The sequence below is a fragment of the Sceloporus undulatus genome, chromosome 3 (genome assembly GCF_019175285.1).
Source record: "Sceloporus undulatus isolate JIND9_A2432 ecotype Alabama chromosome 3, SceUnd_v1.1, whole genome shotgun sequence".
Lineage (NCBI taxonomy): Eukaryota > Metazoa > Chordata > Lepidosauria > Squamata > Phrynosomatidae > Sceloporus > Sceloporus undulatus.
The window spans coordinates 242,308,757-242,329,926 of record NC_056524.1 but is presented as its reverse complement, the minus strand read 5'-3'; the positions used below and the strand labels follow the sequence as shown (position 1 = coordinate 242,329,926).

Genomic DNA, 21,170 nt, shown 5'->3' with positions numbered 1-21,170 from the left:
TCACACTGCTCAAACATGTCATGTGGAGCACAGCATTTAGGATAGAAACATTCATTATGTAAAATACTCTTTTTTATTTTGTAAAATACAAATTCTGCAATTCTTGTTTTTAGGTGAAAGCTGAATACACAACTATTCTTTACAGCCCTTCCCAGTGTAGTGCAGGCTAGCATGTATTTTGTTTTTACAGACAAACAGCAGAAGAAACCATTACTATGAGAATTAGGAAATGGAAGACACTGACTCTCTACCTCAGTGTTATTTCTCTTTCTCTCTGCTCTCCATTTTCTTTTTCTAACTGGACTTTCCCTTCCTCTGTTTAGGTGCACATTCAGCCTTTCTCAGTTTCCTTACCCATGCTAGGCCCTTCAGATGGAAGCACCACAGAAGCTACTTAAGGCCCTAACATCAACAACCCTGCTCCATTCTGGCAAACTCAGAGTCATGCCTTCCTTGACTGAATCTGTCCAGCTACAATGTCATCTTCCTCTTTTCCTATTGGCTTCTACCTTAACCAAGCATTGTTGTATTTTCTAGTGATTCATGTCTTCTCATGGTATGTCCAAAGTACGACAGTCATCTTGGCTTCTAGAGAGAGTAAGACTCAATAAAGTGGAGTTTTCCAGTTTTGTACTGGTGTTCTGTGTAAACATGGGCAATGAATTTGAATTTTTTTATTGCAGATAATCATGCAAGACCATAGTAACCTATTAATCATGTAGTTAAATATAAAGAAGTATCCTAAAACAATATCATTTGGCTACCAAGCACATTTTCTGGCTGAAGGGAGATTTGGGCAATGGTCTCAAGCATTCTCACTACTACACTACACTGACTCTTGATGTGGTACTTGTTGACACAAGTGAGTGTTGTTATGTAAATAGCTTAAGTATTGACATGTTCCTTTCTGATTAGCAAAGATGAAACAAGGCACTGCCATCCATCCAGCAGGAGACCAGACCAGTGAGCCAGCATCTGGATACTTGTATAAATCAACTCAGCCACTGTAGCCTATTTTAGTTCAGAAGCTTTTTTCCTCTAGCTTCCCTGTAATTTCATTTTTTTTAACCACAGTGGGTAACTCAGAAGTGACTCATAAGCCGACCCTGCCTGACACTCATTAGGATGCAGCACAGGTGGGAAGCATGAAGTCCTTGAGATACTATTAGATTTCAACTCACAACATTCGTCACCGTTCAATATGCTGGCTGGGCACTGACAGGAATTGCAATCCAACAACATTTGGAGAGCTGTATGATTCTCAACCCAGGCTGCAAGTTCAAGAGCTTCTGTGGGCTATACCCCTGACGCATGGATAGGCTGATTAAAATGTATAAGGCAGCTCCCATAGTTCAGTGGCCTAATAGATAGTTTGCACACGGGTCCTCCCAGGTTCAGTCCAGATCATGGTCATGTCAGTTAGTGCTACTGCTTCAGTTCATTTAAAAACTGATTTATTCACGTTAACTGTTGAAAGCTTTAGTGTATAAATCATTACTAATGGTAGTTCTCAATATTGTTTTAAAGGTTTTATCTGTTTTTAAATTGTTTTTAATTATGTTTGTTAAAAAAACTCAAATGGGATGATTAAAAAGGCCCCAAATGACACCCCTTTTGAAAAACTACCCTTTAAAAATAAAAGTTTTAATTTAAAAGTTGAACAGTACTTGTTATTCAAACTATGCAAATGTGACAATGATTGAACAATTAATTTTATAATTATTGTGGGTTTTTTTTTTTTTTTACAAATTATGGATATTTTAAACAATATTAAAGCCAAGAACTGGTTCATTCTTTCCTATCACCAATTAATGGATCATATTGGGAACAATGTGAATGTTTCTCTAGGAATACAATGAGACCTGTTAGTATCAGAAGAGATAAAACAATAGTCTGACTTAATATAAAACTATTCCCCAAATACAGATTTTTAAAATGTGTAACAGAACTGTGATTCTAATATAACGTCTTCACTCTACACACTTTTAGCAGTAAACATGAACTAATGATCTCACACCAGAGCATCTGAGAAGCATTACTGATAAAATAGCAGATTAGATGAAGGCCCAGCCTTGCCATTTCCCCATGCAACCAGCCAATTTCTCTTCACAATTCACAAGTAGTAAGGTGCTATTTTAGATGTCTTCCTTATGGGAATTGACAACAAATGGAAAGCTTTCTCATGCATGTACAAGTGACTTATGTGAAATCAGATGTCTGGTGGCAGGGTTGTTGCTTTCTGATGCAGTTCGAACTGTTAATCTTAGTCTGTAAAAAGTCAGTCTGTGTTGTTCCCCACACCCCCTTCCCAGATATTTCTGCATAGCACTAGTCACAGTGAAAAGAAAATAGGTAAAAGAAAATAGGAGTTGAAACAAACAAAACAATGGGTTTGCCAATGCTGTGGCTATGTATAGATATAATACTTAATGGTTCTTTGATTTTCTTAACCATGGCTAAGCATTTCGTCCAAATCATGGTGAAGGATAGGACAAAAACCAGTATGTGAAAGCATGGGTTGAAGTGGTTTTGCTTTGCCTTACTGGGGATATATCCATAATTACTTAAGGTGCCAGGGGCTAGACTTACCTCTACCACGAGGAAGTCTTTCTCCATCGCTGCCCCGGCCCTTTGGAGCACGCTGCCCTCAGAGCTCCGCTCGGCCACCTCCCTGGCCCAATTTAGAAAGGATTTTAAAACCTTTCTGTTTAAGACCGCATTCTCCCAATCAGAGTCCTAGTAGGCCTCCCCTCCTTCGTATTCTGCAAGAGGATTGGCTAACGGGGCTTTTATCTTTATTACATGGATGTGTAGTTAATTTAAGATGTTTATTGTAACCTGTGTTGTTTTTATGATGTAAACCGCCCTGATCTCAGGAAGGGCGGTATATAAATAAAAATTATTATTATTATTATTATTATTATTATTATTATTATTATTATATTGCATAATTACAGTATTTTGAGATCCCTTTAACTGCCATGGCTACATCTTCAGAATATTGAGATCTGCAGATGGTTAAAAGCCTTACAGTTCTCTAGAGCATTTCCCAAAAGAACCTCTCTCTGGTAGAAAACTCTAAATACTGCACCCCACAAAGGTTTTTTTTTTAAATTGAGAGGTGGGATCCTACAAATCCCAGGATTCCATAAAATGGAGTCAAAGCATCTGAAGAGGAATTGGAGTGCTATAGTTATGAGATGTGTATACACTCCATGTTAGATTCTCCAAACCATGATACATTTTATTTTTTGCAAATCATAGTTAAATCTATAATGAAAAAAAACAATGGTAGTAATGTTTCCCCAGTTCTGCGCCAACTCTGCCTGCTGAATGACAAAGCAAATTAAGTAATACTAAGTATACAGTATATTCTGTGGGGCAAGGTTTAGCTCAGCAAGCCAAGCTATGATTTTGATGTGTGTCTGGGGTAGTCAGATGTATTAAAGATTACCTTTTGGATTAAAACTCCTGGAATCCTGCCACCAGCAAAGCTACTGGCTACACTGGCTGAGGAGTTCTCTCCCCCTCTGTATATAGGATAAGGCAACAGGTCACTATTAGCACTTATTAGTTCATAGATTTTTATCCCAACTTGAAGAATATTACAATGTGACACTGAAAACTAAAATAGTATATTGGTTTGAGAGTTGGACTAAGACTCTCTGAGACCAGGGTTCAAATCTCTGTTCAGCCATGAAACCCACTTGGTGACCTTGGGCAAGTCATGTTCTCTCAGCCTCAGAGGAAGGTAATGACAAACCTGTTCCAAACAAATCTTGTCCAGAAAACCCCACAATAACCTTAGGATTGATGTAAATGTGAAGGCACATAATAACAACAGTAACAATGGAATATACATAGGAAGTAGCAGTATTCAGTTTTAAAAACTATTGCAACAAATATATATCAGCATGATTGAGCATTATGCCTGCATCAGATTTGTACTTTAGCATTTATCTTTCATTAATTGAGAAGTCATAATGAAAGTGTGACAAAGTAGCATGAAGCAGACTTAATTTGTAACGTAGGTCCTATACAGACCAGCAGAAAGCTCCGCTCTGTGGGTGGAGTCAGGGTTCAGCGTCCGGATTATGCTTGCCCTAACGCCACCTCATGGCACCATTTTGGTGTGCGTCAGTGCAGATGGTGTGCACCATCATGACATACCTCCGACATTGCATCCAAATGACACAGTGCTCAAGGGGTGCCATGGAGCTGTGCCTCTGCGGCTATGGCACCCTTTGGAGGTCACAAAAAGGAGCCACTTTTTGCTGCTCCTTTTTGCGCTCTCCAGAGGCCGGATGGGGCTGCAGCATGAGGTTGCCGCGGCCCCGATCTGGCCAGGAAAGGAGTGGTTGCATGCCGCCCCTTAGGGGCAATCTGTATAGCCCCTTAGTTTAATGCAGTACCAAGCTATGGAATAAGGCTAGCTTGCAGCCTACTTGCCTAAGGATGTAATAAGATCCTAAAAAGTCTTGTCAAACATCCTCTGATAAAGGACTGTTTAAGGGCAAAGGACAATATCAGCTAAAGTGGAAGAACACTTATACTAAAACTGATAAATAACAAATATGAGGCTTGAGGCAAAAGTGTCAAAACAAGCATGGAATGGAAATGAGAAAGGTTGTCAATGATTGTTTCTTACCCTGGTAGGAAGGTGGATAAATTCAAGAGCTTTTCAAAAATTACTCTGTTGTACTGTAATGTTAAGAATCCTCCAATCAGCTTAGCTATGCTAGCAAGGACATTCTAAGAGCTATAATGCAAAAAATGTAACTTTGCCATGTTTTAGCTATACCACTAACAATAATTCATTCATGTCAATTTACAGCCAGTGGGTGTAATAACCTTGTTTAGCCATGAATGACTGGGTTTGCCACTAAAATTCAAACTTAGCTTTTAAGTAGATTCATATTTCTCAGATGCATACCTCTCCCTAATATCATTATAACTCTGTTTTTGCAAAACCCAATATGAGTTAATCTATATTTGCTATACAGGCACGTTCAGTATTACTAAACAGTCAAACTCTGCCATCTTTGTGTAAGATCTCATAGTGAATATTATAAAAGAGAGATTGTGAATAGCCATGAATCCGAGGGCCAGTTTTCTGTCACAGGGACTCTTCAAGTGCAATATTGACTGCCAAAAATGTTTTTGAAAACACAAAGAAGTGTGTTTTTAATTTTCTTTTTTAAAAAACATGTTAAACAGTGCCTTGCAATCTATGTAAAGATAACTTGACACATAATATCTTGAGGAGACACAATTCATCTTTCCTTCATTATGTTCAGAAAATGGGTAGTCCCGGGAGTTAGGACAAGCCAAGGGCTACAAAAAGAAACATGAGGAGCTTCAGATACTACTACTGTACTTCCACTCCTTGCTTTAACAAAGCACATGTGACAGTCCATCAGAGAAGTGTTGTGATGCATCACACTATGATGAATGGAGCAGAAAAGAAAACACTATTGCACTGATGACATTCCCAGGCATTTGGCAAAAAATATGCAAAAAAATAATAATGACAAGATAATTTTAAAACTCAAACTAATAGAGAGCTATACTTTGAACATATAACGACAGGATCAGTTTGCATGTTAATCAAGTTTTGGGAAATACAGTGGCTCATTAACATTCCCACCCTACTTATTAACTACTGAGAATTAATGATAGTGACTTATGACAATATAGGTGACTATCATAATCCAAAGTATGTGGACATAAAGGTACATAAAGAATACTTTTCTATAAAACAGATAAGAAAGAGGTTCATACAACAATTTGGGCAACTGCAAACCCACATTCTTTTACAGCTCTCCTTTTAAGGAGAATATAAATGATCACATATCTTGTTCCTGCATACAAATATAAAATAAAAATCTACAGTAGTTTTCTCTCTGTTGGGTGAGAACACAAGAGTTTTCAGATTTTTTTTCAGAAAATAAGAAGATTTCTGGGAATTATTATAGGCAAATAACACTCTTCAATTACAAAACACAGTGGTTTATCCCCCTAGTGCTTTCCCCCAAAATCTGAGCAAAAGCATCTTTTTTAGCACATAAATATAAAATAAAAAATTTGCAATGGTTGCTTTTCCCCATAAAGCATATATCAATGTGTTGAGATACCCTTTATCACCATAGATCAGGAAATGTGAAAATATATTTTACTTATGATTACAGTCACTCTGCCCAAAATGTGTGGTAAGATTGTGGCAATGTCTCTGAGCTGGAAGAGGCTTGGGTCTCTTCGTTCTTCCCTGCCTCTCTCTTCTTCACCCCTATTTTGGCCCTTCTGCTGGGAGATCTTAGCTAAGACAACAGTTCAGCTGCTCAACTGCCATGCCAGAAATCTCTGAGGTCAGCCATAAGAAGATGTTTTTGCCTAATCCTGTAAAACCCTACATCCAGCACATTTTGGATGAGCAGCTGCCCATCCAAAGCATTACAGACACATCATTATCTCACCTCTAAAGAAGTTTTGTCTTAAATGCCAAAGCAACCATAGTTTTTTGTGGTTTTTTGGGGGCTATGTGGCCATGTTCTAGAAGATTTTCTTCCTGGCGTTTTGTCAGCATCTGGGAAGATGCCAGCCACAGATGCTGGCGAAACGTCAGGAAGAAAATCTTCTAGAACATGGCCACATAGCCCGAAAAAACCACAAAAAACTATGGATGTCAGCCATGAAAGCCTTCAACTTCACCAAAGCAACCACTTTCACATGTTAGCTATTTATGTGCCACTGCTATTAAAAATGAGCAAGAGTCAGAACAATTTATGAGAGGTTATTTCCTACCTCCAGTCTGTCAGTCCTCATTAACTTTTGTGCTGCTGCCGCTGCAGCAGCAGGAACTGGCACACCAGGATTCCCTGCAACCAGCATTGGTCCTGTTGGCAGGATCTCTGCTGGGACCAAGCCAGGGGAGACAGGCCCCAAGTAGGGATTAAAGGCCGTTGAAGCATTGGTGGCTAAGCTTGGTGCAACTGAAAACATTGGCTGGGGAAGAAAAAAGAGAGACAAAATGTAAATATTAGCCAGTGCTTTACATTAATAACGCTTAACATAAAAAGTCATAAATGCATTAAATAAATGCTTTACATGAAATTCATTACATCAGACTAACTCTGCTCTTATGGTTATAAACATGGTGATTTGTAAACAGTGCCTTAGATTTCAATTGTCCCTTCCACCAGGAAATGATTATAGGATAGCATTGCTGCTCTTTCTAACATAATGCCCAAGTTGTACTAGACATAGGGGATGTATATGTTTATCCAAAGCATCTTTCAAATATCCTGTTATTTATTACTGTAACTACTACTGCTTCTACTACTACTATTCTTGATCGTATTACTTGTATATCTCCTAAGACTATCAAGAGCTCTACAAAAATAAGAGCAATTGTGATTTTTTTTTACTGGAGTACTTCCTGTTTAATTGTTTTAAGTTACATGATAGTATATGAAGCATATTCAGAGTAGTCATGTCAGCCATGCAACAAAATAAAACAAAACCCCAAATTGACAAATGATTAATACTTTTATTGCCCAAGCAAAACACAGAAAATACACTAGTTTCACTGGCTTCTTCATCAGACAAAATTGTTAAAATCATACAGGAGAACAAAAGTGACAATATTAAGTCACAAGTCTACAATTTTTCTCAGATATTATTTCTGTTGTCACTTAAGATCCTCTACAGAGATATGAATACAGACAGAGGCCATTCCTCTTCTTGGCCATGTGGCGACCAGGAACAAAGGGAAATAAAAGACAGACAATAAAATTTCAACTCCATTAGCAACTGAACAGTACCCTTTCTTCTCCTGTATGAATTTTAACATCTTTGTCTTATGAAGAAGCCACTGAAGCTTTGAAAGCTTATGTGATATATTTTCTGGATGTTGGCTGGCAAATAAAGGTATCACTTCATTTCCAGTTTTAAGTTCTGTGATAATATATGAAGCCATTGTAAGGGTCCACCCATGTAAGTCATTGCAGGATGGGACTTCTGGCTGCTGGAGTCCTGTTGCTGAAGTCTTTGCAGGACCAGGCCTGAGCTGCCAGAGTCCTAGAAGGATCGGGGTGAGCCAATAGGCACAGCCAGCTCTATCAATGTAGAGCAGTTGGAGGTACAGTCATTTAAGGGTTGCATTGGTCTCTCAACCCTTGTCACAACAACACAGTTATAGCTGCTCTGGTTGTATTTCATCTTGTCTTGCTAGCCTTGCTGTGCTTAGCCCCTAGTCTGTCTCCTGAATCTGCCTCTGGCCCATTGGACTCCTGGAACTCTGCCTTGCTGTGCTTAGACCTTGGTCTGTTTCCCAACCTTACCTCCTACCTCTGGCCCATTAGAATCTCTAATGGCCAGAGCAGATGGGTGGGATAGAGCAGCCAGAGTTTGCTCCATCCGCTAGCAGGTCGAGACTGCGCTGACTACATGGCCCACTCCCAAAGCAGGCTGTGCCATGCTGCCAGGGGTGGGATAGTCCTGGCTCCTTTTTGCTCTGGTCCCAAGGTCTGGAACATGGCTTTGGGCTGCTTTGGAGGCATGGGTCATTTGAATGCCTCCAAAGTGGAAGGAAGACGCTTCATTTGCCCTGTCCTTCCAGGCCTTAGTTCACCATCCACAATCCAGGCCCTGGCAGCCCACCTTGGTATTCAGGCCACCCATGCCTTGAATCTTGACAGGCATTATGGCCATTTTTGCTACTGGTACCTATTTTGATAGGCAGTGGTTCTTAAAGGCAATAGGAGAGTCAGAGAGAGGAGAGAGATTGAGAGTGACTGAGAAAGACCTTTCCCAATTGTACACTTTAAGGTACTTTAAATAAAAATTGTTGGAGATTCATCTGAAAAGCTACATTACTTTAAAGAATCAGGGAGCTTCACTGCATGAGAAATGAAAATGGAGCCAGAGAGTAGCAGCTTTTGCCATGCTTTACTGCATGATGTCATAACGCTTCAGTTCTCTTCCCATGTGAGATGGCTTTAAAAGAGCAGGGATTTTTTAGCTGGAAAAATCAGCTAGAACCCATCTAGAAATCCAACTGGAAATCAACAAAAGATATACTTTTACTACCGTTTCCTGCAGGAAGACAACTGAAACATTATGACATCATGCTGTAAGGTACAGAGAAAGCTGCTATTCTCCAACTCCATTTCAGCTTTGTTTTCTCATGCAATAAGGCTCAGGATTGTATCCAGATTCTGGCATACAGTATGTCATTTTATGCATGATTCAATAATGGGCAGTCACTTCAGCCCCTGAAATGCAACAAAGATAGTCAAGAGACCTTGCTGATCTGGCCAAGCTGGGGGAGACAGAGCCCTCAGTATATGAAACATAAGAGTCTTGATCCAACCTTTAACTGGTAAGAGATGGTTCAACACAAGATTGTTTGCTAGCAATCTAAATGGCAGGTTCAGCGCTTCTGACCTAGACTGAGATGGTGGGAGAGGGATGGTTACAGCCATCTACCCAAATCACACTAGTCTAGATCTGGATTAAATTTGCTGCACTTACTCTAGAGTACAAATTAGACAAAACAAGAAGATGCATCTTTTAGCTTTGTCTTTCACATACTGGCCAGTTTATTCCTAAGACTTTCTACATGCAAAACACACAGTTCTACACGGAAGTATGCTTGTTTTCTAAGGACAAATAGACTAGTATAATTCCATTCCAAGTAAATTTCATGTATATTATTCAAAATTCTATTCTTATCAATTTCTGTGCTAATTTGCCATTTTTAAAAAGTTCATGACAATTTATATTTAAACATTTAAATATGTAATTTTTAACTTGTCACAAAACACACATTTCTAAATGTAGTTTTGTAAAAGGTCCCATGTTTGAATTTTTGTCATTCTTTAATACATGTTTTGAGCCATTAATTTGGCAAAATCAAAAGGATAAATGATGTTTCCATCCAAACATCAGTCTGAGATCTGCAAATCAAGTCAGTTTGCTCAAAATGTGGCCCCAATGAAATCATCCAATGCACCCTTACTCCTGTCAATGACAATCATCTATAGCTCTCAATAGCCTCAGGATCACAATTCCAATTCATTAAAAGAAGGATATCTTCTGCACTCAGAAATAATCAAGTCAGTCAAATTGGCAACTAAGCTTGGTGCAACTGAAAATACAGGCTGGGGAAGGGGAAAAAGAAGATAAAATGTAAATATTAGTGCCAGCCATTACATGAATTGTCTGACAGAAGAATACGTCATACAGAAGATCTGAAAGAAAACAAATTATTGAAGGCTAAGGAGTCGGGTTCTGTTACTACTAGAGAGAAAAAAAGAATGCGAATGAACTTAGTATTTTGTGACAACCTGATTCCATAATCTAACTTGTTTTCTAAATGTTAATTTTTTTTCTTTAACAAGAGCAACAAACATCCTTGGTAATCTTGTACCCTTCTCATTCTAAATAAAGAAATGTTATTTGTGTCTCTCAAGAAGCCATATTCAGGTGGCTAAATTAGAAGAGATGCCTAAAGCATAGGGACAAAGAATATTCAAATATATTTGAAAAAATGACCCAAACACATGTTTTTCAAGTGTCAGGAAACCCTGATGAGGAGAACCCTAGAGAGGTGAAAATCTTCACATTTTGGAACTTAATCTGCATGAAAAATAGATTGGGGGGTGGGGGTGGCAGAGAAAATAACCCTTAGGAAAATAGCCTTCCTGAGGACATCTGCCTAGCGACCTCACTACAGGCATTCAAGAAAGTGATTAAAACCGAGCTTTTCTGCTAAGCTTACCATGATATGATATAATATACTGACTAACATTTTCCCTGAAAGAGATGCTGCTCTATTCCCCAATTGTATTGTTAACTGGTAATTTAACTGATAATTGTTATTGATATGCTGAGATTTTAATGTTAGTAACTTGTTTAAAGATTTCTATGTATATGTTGGATTTTATCTAGTCTGTAATCCCGCTTCGATCCAATGGGAGAGTTGGGGAAACATAAATAAAATTTTATTTATTATTTATTATTATTATTATGTGAAGAAAATGTGTTTTCTGAATAGAAAACCTGCTTATAGTTTAGAAAATACCATTTCCAATACAAAAAAGCAACAAAAACCAACCAAACAAAAAGAAATAAAAAGCCCACATTGGGGGGGGGGGGGAGAACAGAATAAGTGCCAAATTAAGAAGAATATTTGAAAACTGTGCAGTTTTCAGTGACTTTCCCACAGCAAGGGTAAAAATAGTAGAGACATTCACTGTTGCCTGTGGGGATTATATTTATGAAGATTTACATCCCTGCTAAAAGGCAAGAAATAGATTCATTAGCTGAATTGCAAGATAAATAGATGACAAACCTGTCATGCCTCAGAGCAATATGAAAATCTCCAGTTGATATATCTAGTTGCTCACAATCATACTTTCCATACTATTGTGGTGATCACAAATACAGCAGGAGATGCTACAATATTTTGCTCTGAATTGAAAGGGTGAGTAGGGATAAATCTGTTGGCATTTCCCCTATAAAACCAGTAAAGTAGGCTACCAAGTTGGCCTCTGATGCTGGTTTACTAATCCTGCCATGTCTTTTTAGTTCTGTGACTGACTGAGTGGAAGCCACTGCACCATTTTTATAATCCTTCTAAGGATGCCTGCTATTTCCTTACACTTTCCACTTTGCAGAGGTACTGCAGACCTTGCAGAATTCTGTTTCTGTTCTCCAAGTCCTTCTCTTGGGTGTGCCTTATGCAGCATCTGTCACTGACCTTTCTTCTTCTCATCCTCAGCTCATGTCTGAGAACACTGAAGCCTTATCACAATTTGCTCCAGCCTCTCCCTCTACCTTGCCCAGGGATGTTGAAAACATGCAAACACAGAGAACAAGAGGAAAAAAGAAAGAAAGAAGAGGGAAAGATGGGAGATATAGAATGGGCTTTATTGGAAAGAAGGACTGTATGTACAAATAGATTCCTATGGGACAAGTCTCAGGCACAAGTGAAGCCTTGGATGAGGCAGAAAGACAGAGCTTGCAAAACACAAAGGCACTGGGATTGTTGAGATGGGAGAAAGGATTTTTGTGGGGGGTTTCTGGGTGAGGAAGAGTCTTGATTTTGTGAAGAGGGGGTGTTTTATGTTTAGTTGCATAAGGAATACTGGCAAATATACAAGTGGGACAGAAGAAGGTTTAGATGCTACAGACATGGGATTGCCAACACCTTTTCTCTATTCCCAACTGGAAGATTGACTGATTTCTCACCTTTCTTCAACACAGAACTTAAGGTGGCTAACAACCAATTAAAATAAAACAATTGTAGAACTTCTCAACTAAGAACTAGGAAGCACTGCCCCTGTTCTGATGGCCGATGAGTCTGATTCTCAAATTTGCCAAGGTTTGATTACCTCCATTACTCGATGGCACCAATACAACAACAACAACACTTGTAAAAACTAGAGCCTAAAAGTAAAAAATAAAACCTGCAATCTGATGACGGCTGCCATGAAGTGAGTGTCTGCATGTTTATGTGTATTTGGGAATTAAAAAAAGGGAGATTCAGTTTGTTTGCATAAGCTGAAAGGCAAGTATTTCCAGTAATAAAGTATATGAAAGAAAACAGCTACTGACTACACCTGCATCCTTCTTTGGGGAATATACATTTCCCTGCGGCTCACAATCAGGTGGATGGAACATGAGCGAGAAAGTTACTAAGCTGCTAGAGCCTAGCAAAAGAAAAAAGAGCTCATTCATTCTGGTTCCAATGACTGCTGAGTCACTTTGTGCTCAGTGGCCAAGTCACTGGTTAAAAATTAATGTCCTTGACTCCCTGGTGATAATGCAGCATCATAGTGCTCTGTTTTGAACAAAATGCTGCTCAAGTATGAAGGATACCTTTCTTTCTTTTTTTAAAAAAAGCATTTTGGTGTTTCCCTTGCAGTCCAGCTAGAAAGACATGCCCCTGCCACTTCTTAAGAAGGGGTGCAGGCACAAGAAAGAAATGACATTGTACCATATCTTCTGTAAAAGCCAAGTATATACCTAATACACTATGACACTCATATAAGGAATGGAATTCAATTGTTGTATATACAGAGTGCACCGCCACAGCAATCTATAGGATTCCAGCATAGGCGATCCCCCGCATATAGGAAGAGCCCACTGTACTATTATTCTTGAAGGAAAGTGTAAAAAATCTGCCAGCAAGTCACAGCCCACTGCCTAGTGTCTATGTCCAAACTGCTCTCCACATTTCCACAACTGTGTGGACCCACTCTAAGGCTCCAAATGATGATGTGCATATCACTGCCTGCCATAGAATCATTGTACAGCTTAGCATTATTTACTGCTAACTCACCAGCCTGCCAGCCTCTAGTCTTCAAGAAGCTGTTTGCTATCTTCCCCTGTTCCTCAAAGTGAATTTATTTTGATATCCTGGAAATGGGTTCCACTTACAAGAGTGTTCACATTGGGGCATAACTAGGAGAGGGAGGGATGAAGCTATTGGCCTCCTCGAATAAGAATTCTGCCCCCATAAACAAAAAGTTCTTTCGGTCTCCAAATTTCTATCACTGCAGAAAGTGAGACACTAAACTTTCGACATCTAAAACTCTTCTATTTGCTGTTTGCATTTGGTAACTTTGCCTGTACCATATTTTTGAGGGGATGACTAAACTGTGTTTCAAAATACTCAACTGAAGTTTTAAGTTACCACAATGCTAGAAATGTGGGGATTGAAGGAAAAATTTCAGGGGAGTGGGCAGCATTCTTACTGAGGATGCAATGCCTTCATTTTGCGCACACCTCCAACCCCTGGTAGCTGCAGCTTACAAATACATCACTGTTTGTGACTATACCCATCATGTACCTCAAGGACTTGATAGGGCTTGAAAAGCATTCTTGTACAACTGGTTTTGTGAACCAGTTAGGCTGGTGTTCAGCCACCTCATCAATGACCCAAGTTACTCTCCTGCAAAGTGATATATGGATGAAACAAATGTATATCCCTCCTGCAGTCCCTATCCATATGAGGCCATGTCTTTGAATAATGTATGCCTGTTTGAAGGTCATTTTTTTGCACATTCACTTTTATACACACGTTTTCATAGAAAAAGTGGCCAATGAGACAGCATGCTACTTTATAATGGCTACTCAGCAAACACCTCCAGAAAACTTAAAACAAATGGTATCTACAATGGAAGACATTTATTGTAAAATGAGGTGACTTGCTATTTGCATTTTTGATAAGAGATCACTGTTTGACCAACAAGAAGCTCTGTTTACTCTCTGGTCTTTTGCAAAATAAAGTCCTGGCACCTGCTCTGAGGGGTTGCCCTTCTAACTGCAGTAATGAAAGTGGATTCTAAAAGTCACAGGTCATAGGCTTACAGTTTAGATTTAACTCACAGATGGCCATATGCAATGCAACACTTAGTAGCAATGATAATAAACAGCCTTTTACAGCAGCACAACTGCTTGAAAGTGGACCAGACAAAAACACAGTATTTATGCAAAAGTATGTTTTTTTGTTCAGATTAAGACAAAGCATTTTTTGCTGCAAGCATCACAGAAGTTTGAAATATTCATTTTTGGTGACAGGAAATTACATGCCAGTTGGTGTTTGGAAGAAGATAGTCCCAGAAATATTTTTTCCCTAGCTTTCATTAAGCCCCAGACTAAGTTTTACTTTTGGACAAAGTTTCCACACATTTGAGGAGTTTATTCTGACAATAACCAATTATCTGGTGATCTAATTTGACTATGAAATCTCCTTTAAGGAAGAAAGCTCAGTTGCTTTCCCAGTCAAATGTTGGCTCTGCTCAGCTGCATGGAAATTTTAAGAACAATACACTGATTACACTATAGGTTTATGCTTTCTTTTCTGTTCTGTCCTTCCTGTCTGCCATATTCCTCAATTGTTTGAGACCAACCAGGTGGCTGAACACTGTGACCTTAACATAAGCCAGTGGTTCCCAACCTCATCCTCCCCTAGATGCTATCAGCCCAAAAATTCTATCTTCTGCAGACAATGAACAGAAAAAGTGAGAACTGTAGTGCATATGAGCACGCTAGGGTAAGAATTATTGCCATTAGCTACTATCAACTTCATTCCAATCATCTGAGGATACACTTCTAAAAATGTCTAAGGGTTTTCCCATCAAAGCAGCAACAGAGTTAAGGTTGGTGTACATGTTTTGTCATTGCTGTCTCTTCAATAGCTTTTGCGTATCTCCTATATTCTCCCAAAGTAGATCCTTATTTTCCCTGTAACTATTTCCACCTTCATAAACATAGGATTCACTATTCTTCTGGGACAGCCTTGGCTTTTTGGGGCCCAGCCCTTCCAATCTCTACTGGACTATCCTTTCATCCTGATTAAAGAAAGCGGAATTGGCTCTACTGGACAGAAATGTGAAAGCTCAGAAATTGTAGAACCCTCCAATTCGGCGTCTGCATAATATGTAATTATAACCCCTGGTTATTTGAAACATGGTTTATAGACTATAGCAAGGCCTTAGACTGCATATATCATGAAAGATTATGGAAGACATGGGAGTGCCAATATATCTGATAGTCCTAATGAGGAATCTTTACTCAGGACAGGAAGCCACTGTTAAGGCAGAACACGGAGAAACAGAATGGTTTCCAATTGGCAAAGGGGTCAGACAAGGCTGCACTCTCTCACCCTATCTGTTACGAAAAGCAGGATTGGACACAGGAGGAGGAGTGAAAATAGAAGGAATATCAACAATCTAAGATATGCAGATGACACCATACTACTAGCTGAAAACATCACAGACTTGGAACAATTACTAAGAAAGATCAAGGAGGAAAATGCAAAGGCAGGTTTATTGTTCAACATAAAGAAAACAAAAATAATGACCACAGAAAATTTACAGATTCAACCTAGACAATGAGGAAATAGAAATAGTAAAAGAATTTTCATACCTGGGATCAAATATTGATCAGTCAAGAAATCATAAGAAGACTAAGAATGGGGAGGGAAGCTATGAGAGAACTAGAAAATATCCTAAAATGTAAAGGCATACAACTGAGCATGAAAGTTAGAATCATACAAGCCATTGCATTCCCTATTACCATGTATGGACGTGAGAGCTGGACAGTTCAGAAAGCGGATAGGAAGAGAACTGATTCATTTGAGATGTGATGCTGGAGAAGAGTGCTGAGGTCATCATGATCAGCCAAGAAGTCAAACAAATAAGTCCCAGAGCAGATCAAACCATAAATCGCTCTGGAAGCCAAAATGACAAGACTGAGGCCGTTGTACTTTGGCCACATCACGAGGAGGCACGACTCACTGGAAAAAACAATTATGCTAGGAAAGGTGGAGGGAAGCAGAAAGAGAGGAAGGCTACATGCTACACAGATGGACTCTATTAATTAGGTCATGGATATGAATTTGAAGGACATGAGCAGAACAGTGAAGCATAGGGAGTCTTGGAGATGTCTCGTCTACAGGATTGCCATGGGTCAGGATTGACTTGAGGGTGGATAACAACAACAACTCTCTCTTTGTTCAGCAGCAAATTAATTAGGTCCAGTCTTCCACCTAATATTTGGCCTAGAGTAAGGAAGCACCAATCCAACTCCCAGAGACATAGCTTCCTAATCTCAGTAAAAGATACTGACAACAACTGAAACATTCACTGTGTGAGAAAGCCAGTCCCATCTTGCACACAATCTCAAGAAAACAAATTGTTACACAATGCAACATAAATAAGAGCCAATATTCACTAGAACAGTGGTTCTCAACCTTCTTAATGCCATGACCCTTTAATACAGTTCCTCATGTTGTGGTGACCCCCCAACCATAAAGTTTTCTTCTCGGTTCCTAAGATCATCAGAAATACGTATTTTCCGATGGTCTTAGGCAACCCCTGTAAAAGGGTCATTCAATCCCCAAAGTAGTCGCAACCCACAGGTTGAGAACTGCTGCACTAGAAGAAAGAACAAACACTTAAAGCTCTCTAAAGTATAGGGCTGAATAGAATGGGAATAATGATAATTCAGTATGCACAACTTTTTTTTAAGAAAATAATTTATTTCAAGTATTTTGTGTAGAGATGAGCAAAACACAGACCCAGTGTTGCACACAAGATGGCCCCAGCTCTTCCTGTCTCCCACATACTATGCTGATTAAAATTGGCTCTCCTGGATAGAAATGTGAAGGCCTGGAAAAATAGAGAGGGAAACCCCTTTTTCCTGCAGGCTTTCTTTTCAAGAAAAAATAAAAATAAAAATGGATTATGGAATATTTTCTTTTAGAATGATAAAATGTTTGATACAAGGCATTCATGAATATATTCTTCCCACATTATTTCTAGTGACTATGTATCATGCATCACTGCAATTCCTGGGGTCTTCATTTCCTATTCTTACTTTTTTGCACCCCAAAGTGCAGCAATATTTAAAATAGGTGTGTACAGACAAAAAGGTGCTTTATGTATGTTTGGCACTATGAAAGACCAGAGGAGATAAAATTATGTTTTACTAATATAGATGGTGCCTTCTGTTTTTATTGTATACTTGTGCCAGTTTACAAGGAGCAAGCAAAACTAAACAAAAAAAGTTGTCAGGCATTCCCTACTGGTAGCTCCATTTGTAAGAAACAATAAAATTTAATAAACTAAATTAAATTTGTACTTATTTTCTCAATAAACTGTACTTTTACAGTACATAATACATGATACCTTTATGTCCAGCCAGCTTATACAGAATGCATTTTATGTTCCTAAAGTAACACAGAAACTTTCAATCTGTAAAGCATGCTAATATTACATTTTTCTTTATTATTTTTTAAAATCAATGGCTTCAAAAATTCCAGAGATTTTATCTTTTTTTCCTCAAAGAATCTAGGAGTTGTGATTCATCTTTTAAATAGGTAACAGCCTATACCTACTGGTATATGTAGTTTGACATTTAAAAAATGTCCTGCCTCTGTATACTTAAAAATGGTAGCTTATTATTTGACGTGATAGGTTTACATGACAGAGAAAGTTGTATCTCCCATTTATTTATAGCTGTATTGAAGGAATGGGGAAAATTCAATAGCTAAAATATGATGGGAGAGAAAGAGAAACAGAACGATTCATATAATCTAATAAAGCAAACAAATTATTGACTTCTTATGCTTTGGCTTGAAATATGAAATTGGAGACTGTCATGAGCTGATATACTTTCAATCTGTTTCACAGGCCTGTTTTACATATAACCTATTTCCTACACAAGGGTGCTTCTCTGTGGATATAGTGGAAGAGGACTAAAAGCTTCTTGGCCCACACCATGTCCCTGCTTGCCTACCAGCTGGTATTTAAAGTGTACATTAAATGCTTACATACATTTCATGTAATGTGTAGCTTTGCCAGAAAAAAAAGCAGAGTTCCATATGCTACTATGTCCACTCTGCCTTTGCAGTCATATGTTAATTTCACACCACTTACTTCTAGTACTGTCACTGCAGCTGTTACTCACAGCAAGAATATACTTTTACTAGCTTTGCAAACAATGAATAACTCTAGAAGCCCATAGGTTTTATTATAGTAGGAAAGAACAGCTCACCCCGCTCTGCAAGAACTCATTTTGGAAGGTAACTCTGAATACTTCTCTTGCAGAATATGACCTTTTCATCTGTACACACCTCTTTTTAAGTACTGCTGGACTTTAGGGTGCAAAGAGGTGAATCTTCTCAGATTGCATTTCAACCTATGTCAAATTCACCAGCTCATTTATTAAATAAAATTAACTAAGGATTAGTTGAAATGAAGATAAATAAACTCACACAGCGCTGAATGCATCAGCTATGTAAAAGTGTGCAGACAATATCTGGCCTACTAATCCCAATAGGAGTTAAGGAAAAATACTTTTGAGGGCAGAACAACTGTCATGGGGGGATGAGAAGTACTTGTACATGTGTATGTTTGTGTTTGTCTTAAATGTCTACAATCCAGTGTCATCTCTGATGTCAACTAGGGAATATGTCTTGTCGGTCTTCTTATTTCCACATTTACTGGAACAATAGTAAGCTAGAACTCAACAGTCTGGTCTTTGACGAGGGTTCCACATCAGCAGGACAACTCTAGCTCTCAGAGTAACATATTGATGCTTGTCTTAGTCAAAGTGCCTCATGTACATATCTTGAGTTTCTCCACATTAAGGAAGGGTGAAGGTTTTTAGGGAGCCAGAAACTGTTGGATGAATATCCTTTTCATGCTTTTTATAAAAGTCAGAAACCCAAGATGCAGGAAATGCTTCCAGAGATAGCAAGCAGGGCAAAAGTGAAAGGAAGAACAAGCTGATGTGTTCATTCAGAATTCCAGGCTTCACACACCAGAGAATAGAGTACAGTGGGTCCTTCTGTTCCAGATCTCCCTGTGTAAGGGAAAATCCATGTATACTCGTGCCCCATTGCAAACAATGGGGCGTGTGCTCACATGGCTCGGGGCAGCATGCACGTCATTTCCTTAATTGTCATGTGGCTTCTGCATAAGCAGGAAGCCATGTAAAGTGCACCCGCGTTTGGCGCAGGTGCACTGTAATAGGGAATATATAATCAATCCCAAGGTGCTCCCAGTGTTCTTGTCATACTTCATTTATGTTTTGTCCCATAGTTTCCTGGACAAATGTTGAGGATGTTTCTAGACATATGTGTTTCTTCCTCCTGAAACTGTGGTTTCAGATTTTACTTTATTTATTTAGAAACAATGAATGCACAGGATTGCATCTCTAATAAATTATGGTAGCTAAGGTCTCATATTGGTGAAGCAATGAATCACCCCCAGGCCTTAGTCGAAACTTTAAAGAACTGGTTCTCAACCTCTGGCCTTCCAAACGTTTTTTATTTCAACACACAGAATTCCTAGGCTTTGGTCGTACTAGTCAGGACTTCTGAGAGATGAAGTCTAAAACATCTGGCGGATCAAAGGTTGAGAATCACTGCTTTAAAGGGTCAGTCAAGTTGTTGAATTCTACTCCCCAAACAGCTTCAGCACTATGGATGCATCCTTCTAAGTTCAGATTAAACTTTGAAATGGATTCATTTCCCTCGTGATTTGGAAGCCACCAACTAGAGCTATCAATAAATTTGTTCCATGTTACTGAAAAGAGGAGGAGAGTCACACTCTAAGTGAAAGATAATCCAGTACCCAGTTTAGCTTCAGTTATTGATAAGACACCAAACTAAATGTGTACATGTATTTGATGTGGGTAGGTACACTTAGTCATGCTTAGTGTAGACCCACTAAAATCCACAGGATTTAGGTTATACTGAACTCAATACTACATGTAAGTGATTTAAATTAAACACATTTAATTAAATTATTTTAAAATGACATTGTATTAAACTATATTGAACATTGTAGATTTCAGAGGGATCTAGGTATGACTAGGTCTGCCTATATTTATTAGAAGAATTACATTTTTAAAGGCCATAATTATCAAGGAGGAAGGGCAGGAAAATGGCATGGGGCAGTGTTGACACTGTATGGAGACCAATAGTGCATAAGTTTGTACAAAAAAATAATACCTCATGAAGTGGAGCACAAACAAGGACAGATCCTGGGGTGCCGCTTGGACTGCACTCCTCTCGCTGTAAGAGTATCAAATTAAAGGATCTGGATTATGAAATTTCTTCTACATTTTATACAGTAATAAAAATAAAACCTCTGTGGTATTTTTTTGTCAGCAGTGCAGCACTAAGAGGCTCACTGGAAATACATCATGAGCAAACTGTAAATCAAGCACATTTTAATTGCATGCAGATAAAATCATTTGCATATTATTTTCAGGAATGAGTCAGATACCAAGCTAAACTTGGTAGACCTTCTGCATTTCTTCAGCACCTGCAGTGCTTCTGTACTGAAACTGGCAGGCCTCAAGTGCAAAAACAAAACCAGGAAAGAAAAAACAGTACAGTAAAACCATTCCCTGCCTTTCCCTTATACCAGCATTTCTTCTTTCAACATTTTGAAATCCACTTCTTAAATACATGAGGGCTTGAGGCTTGCTTTTATTTTTAATGAATGGGTGGTTTGTCAGGCTTCAAATGTGTAACTTTATATTGCAGGGAACAATTCTGACTGTGGGGGAGCTGACAGACAAGCTATCTCCTGGGTGAAATCGAAGGTTTTAGAGTGAAGTGAGAAGAATGTACCACATAAATAAGC

At 38.7% G+C, this 21,170-nt stretch overlaps 1 protein-coding gene across 20 annotated transcripts in view; it reads right to left on the bottom strand.

Moving 5' to 3' along the window:
* MBNL1 (muscleblind like splicing regulator 1) overlaps positions 1–21,170 on the bottom strand; it is a 248,237-nt gene that overhangs the window by 27,068 nt on the left and 199,999 nt on the right. For 15 of the 20 annotated variants that reach the window (XM_042458830.1, XM_042458819.1, XM_042458820.1 and 12 more), the window contains 2 exons: positions 20,531–20,593; positions 6,802–7,002 (listed from right to left, as the gene is read on the bottom strand). In XM_042458830.1, the coding sequence (XP_042314764.1) occupies positions 6,802–7,002; positions 20,531–20,593 (264 nt within the window). The remainder of the gene's footprint in view (positions 1–6,801; positions 7,003–20,530; positions 20,594–21,170) is intronic. The other 5 variants (XM_042458829.1, XM_042458832.1, XM_042458827.1 and 2 more) reach the window with 1 other exon arrangement.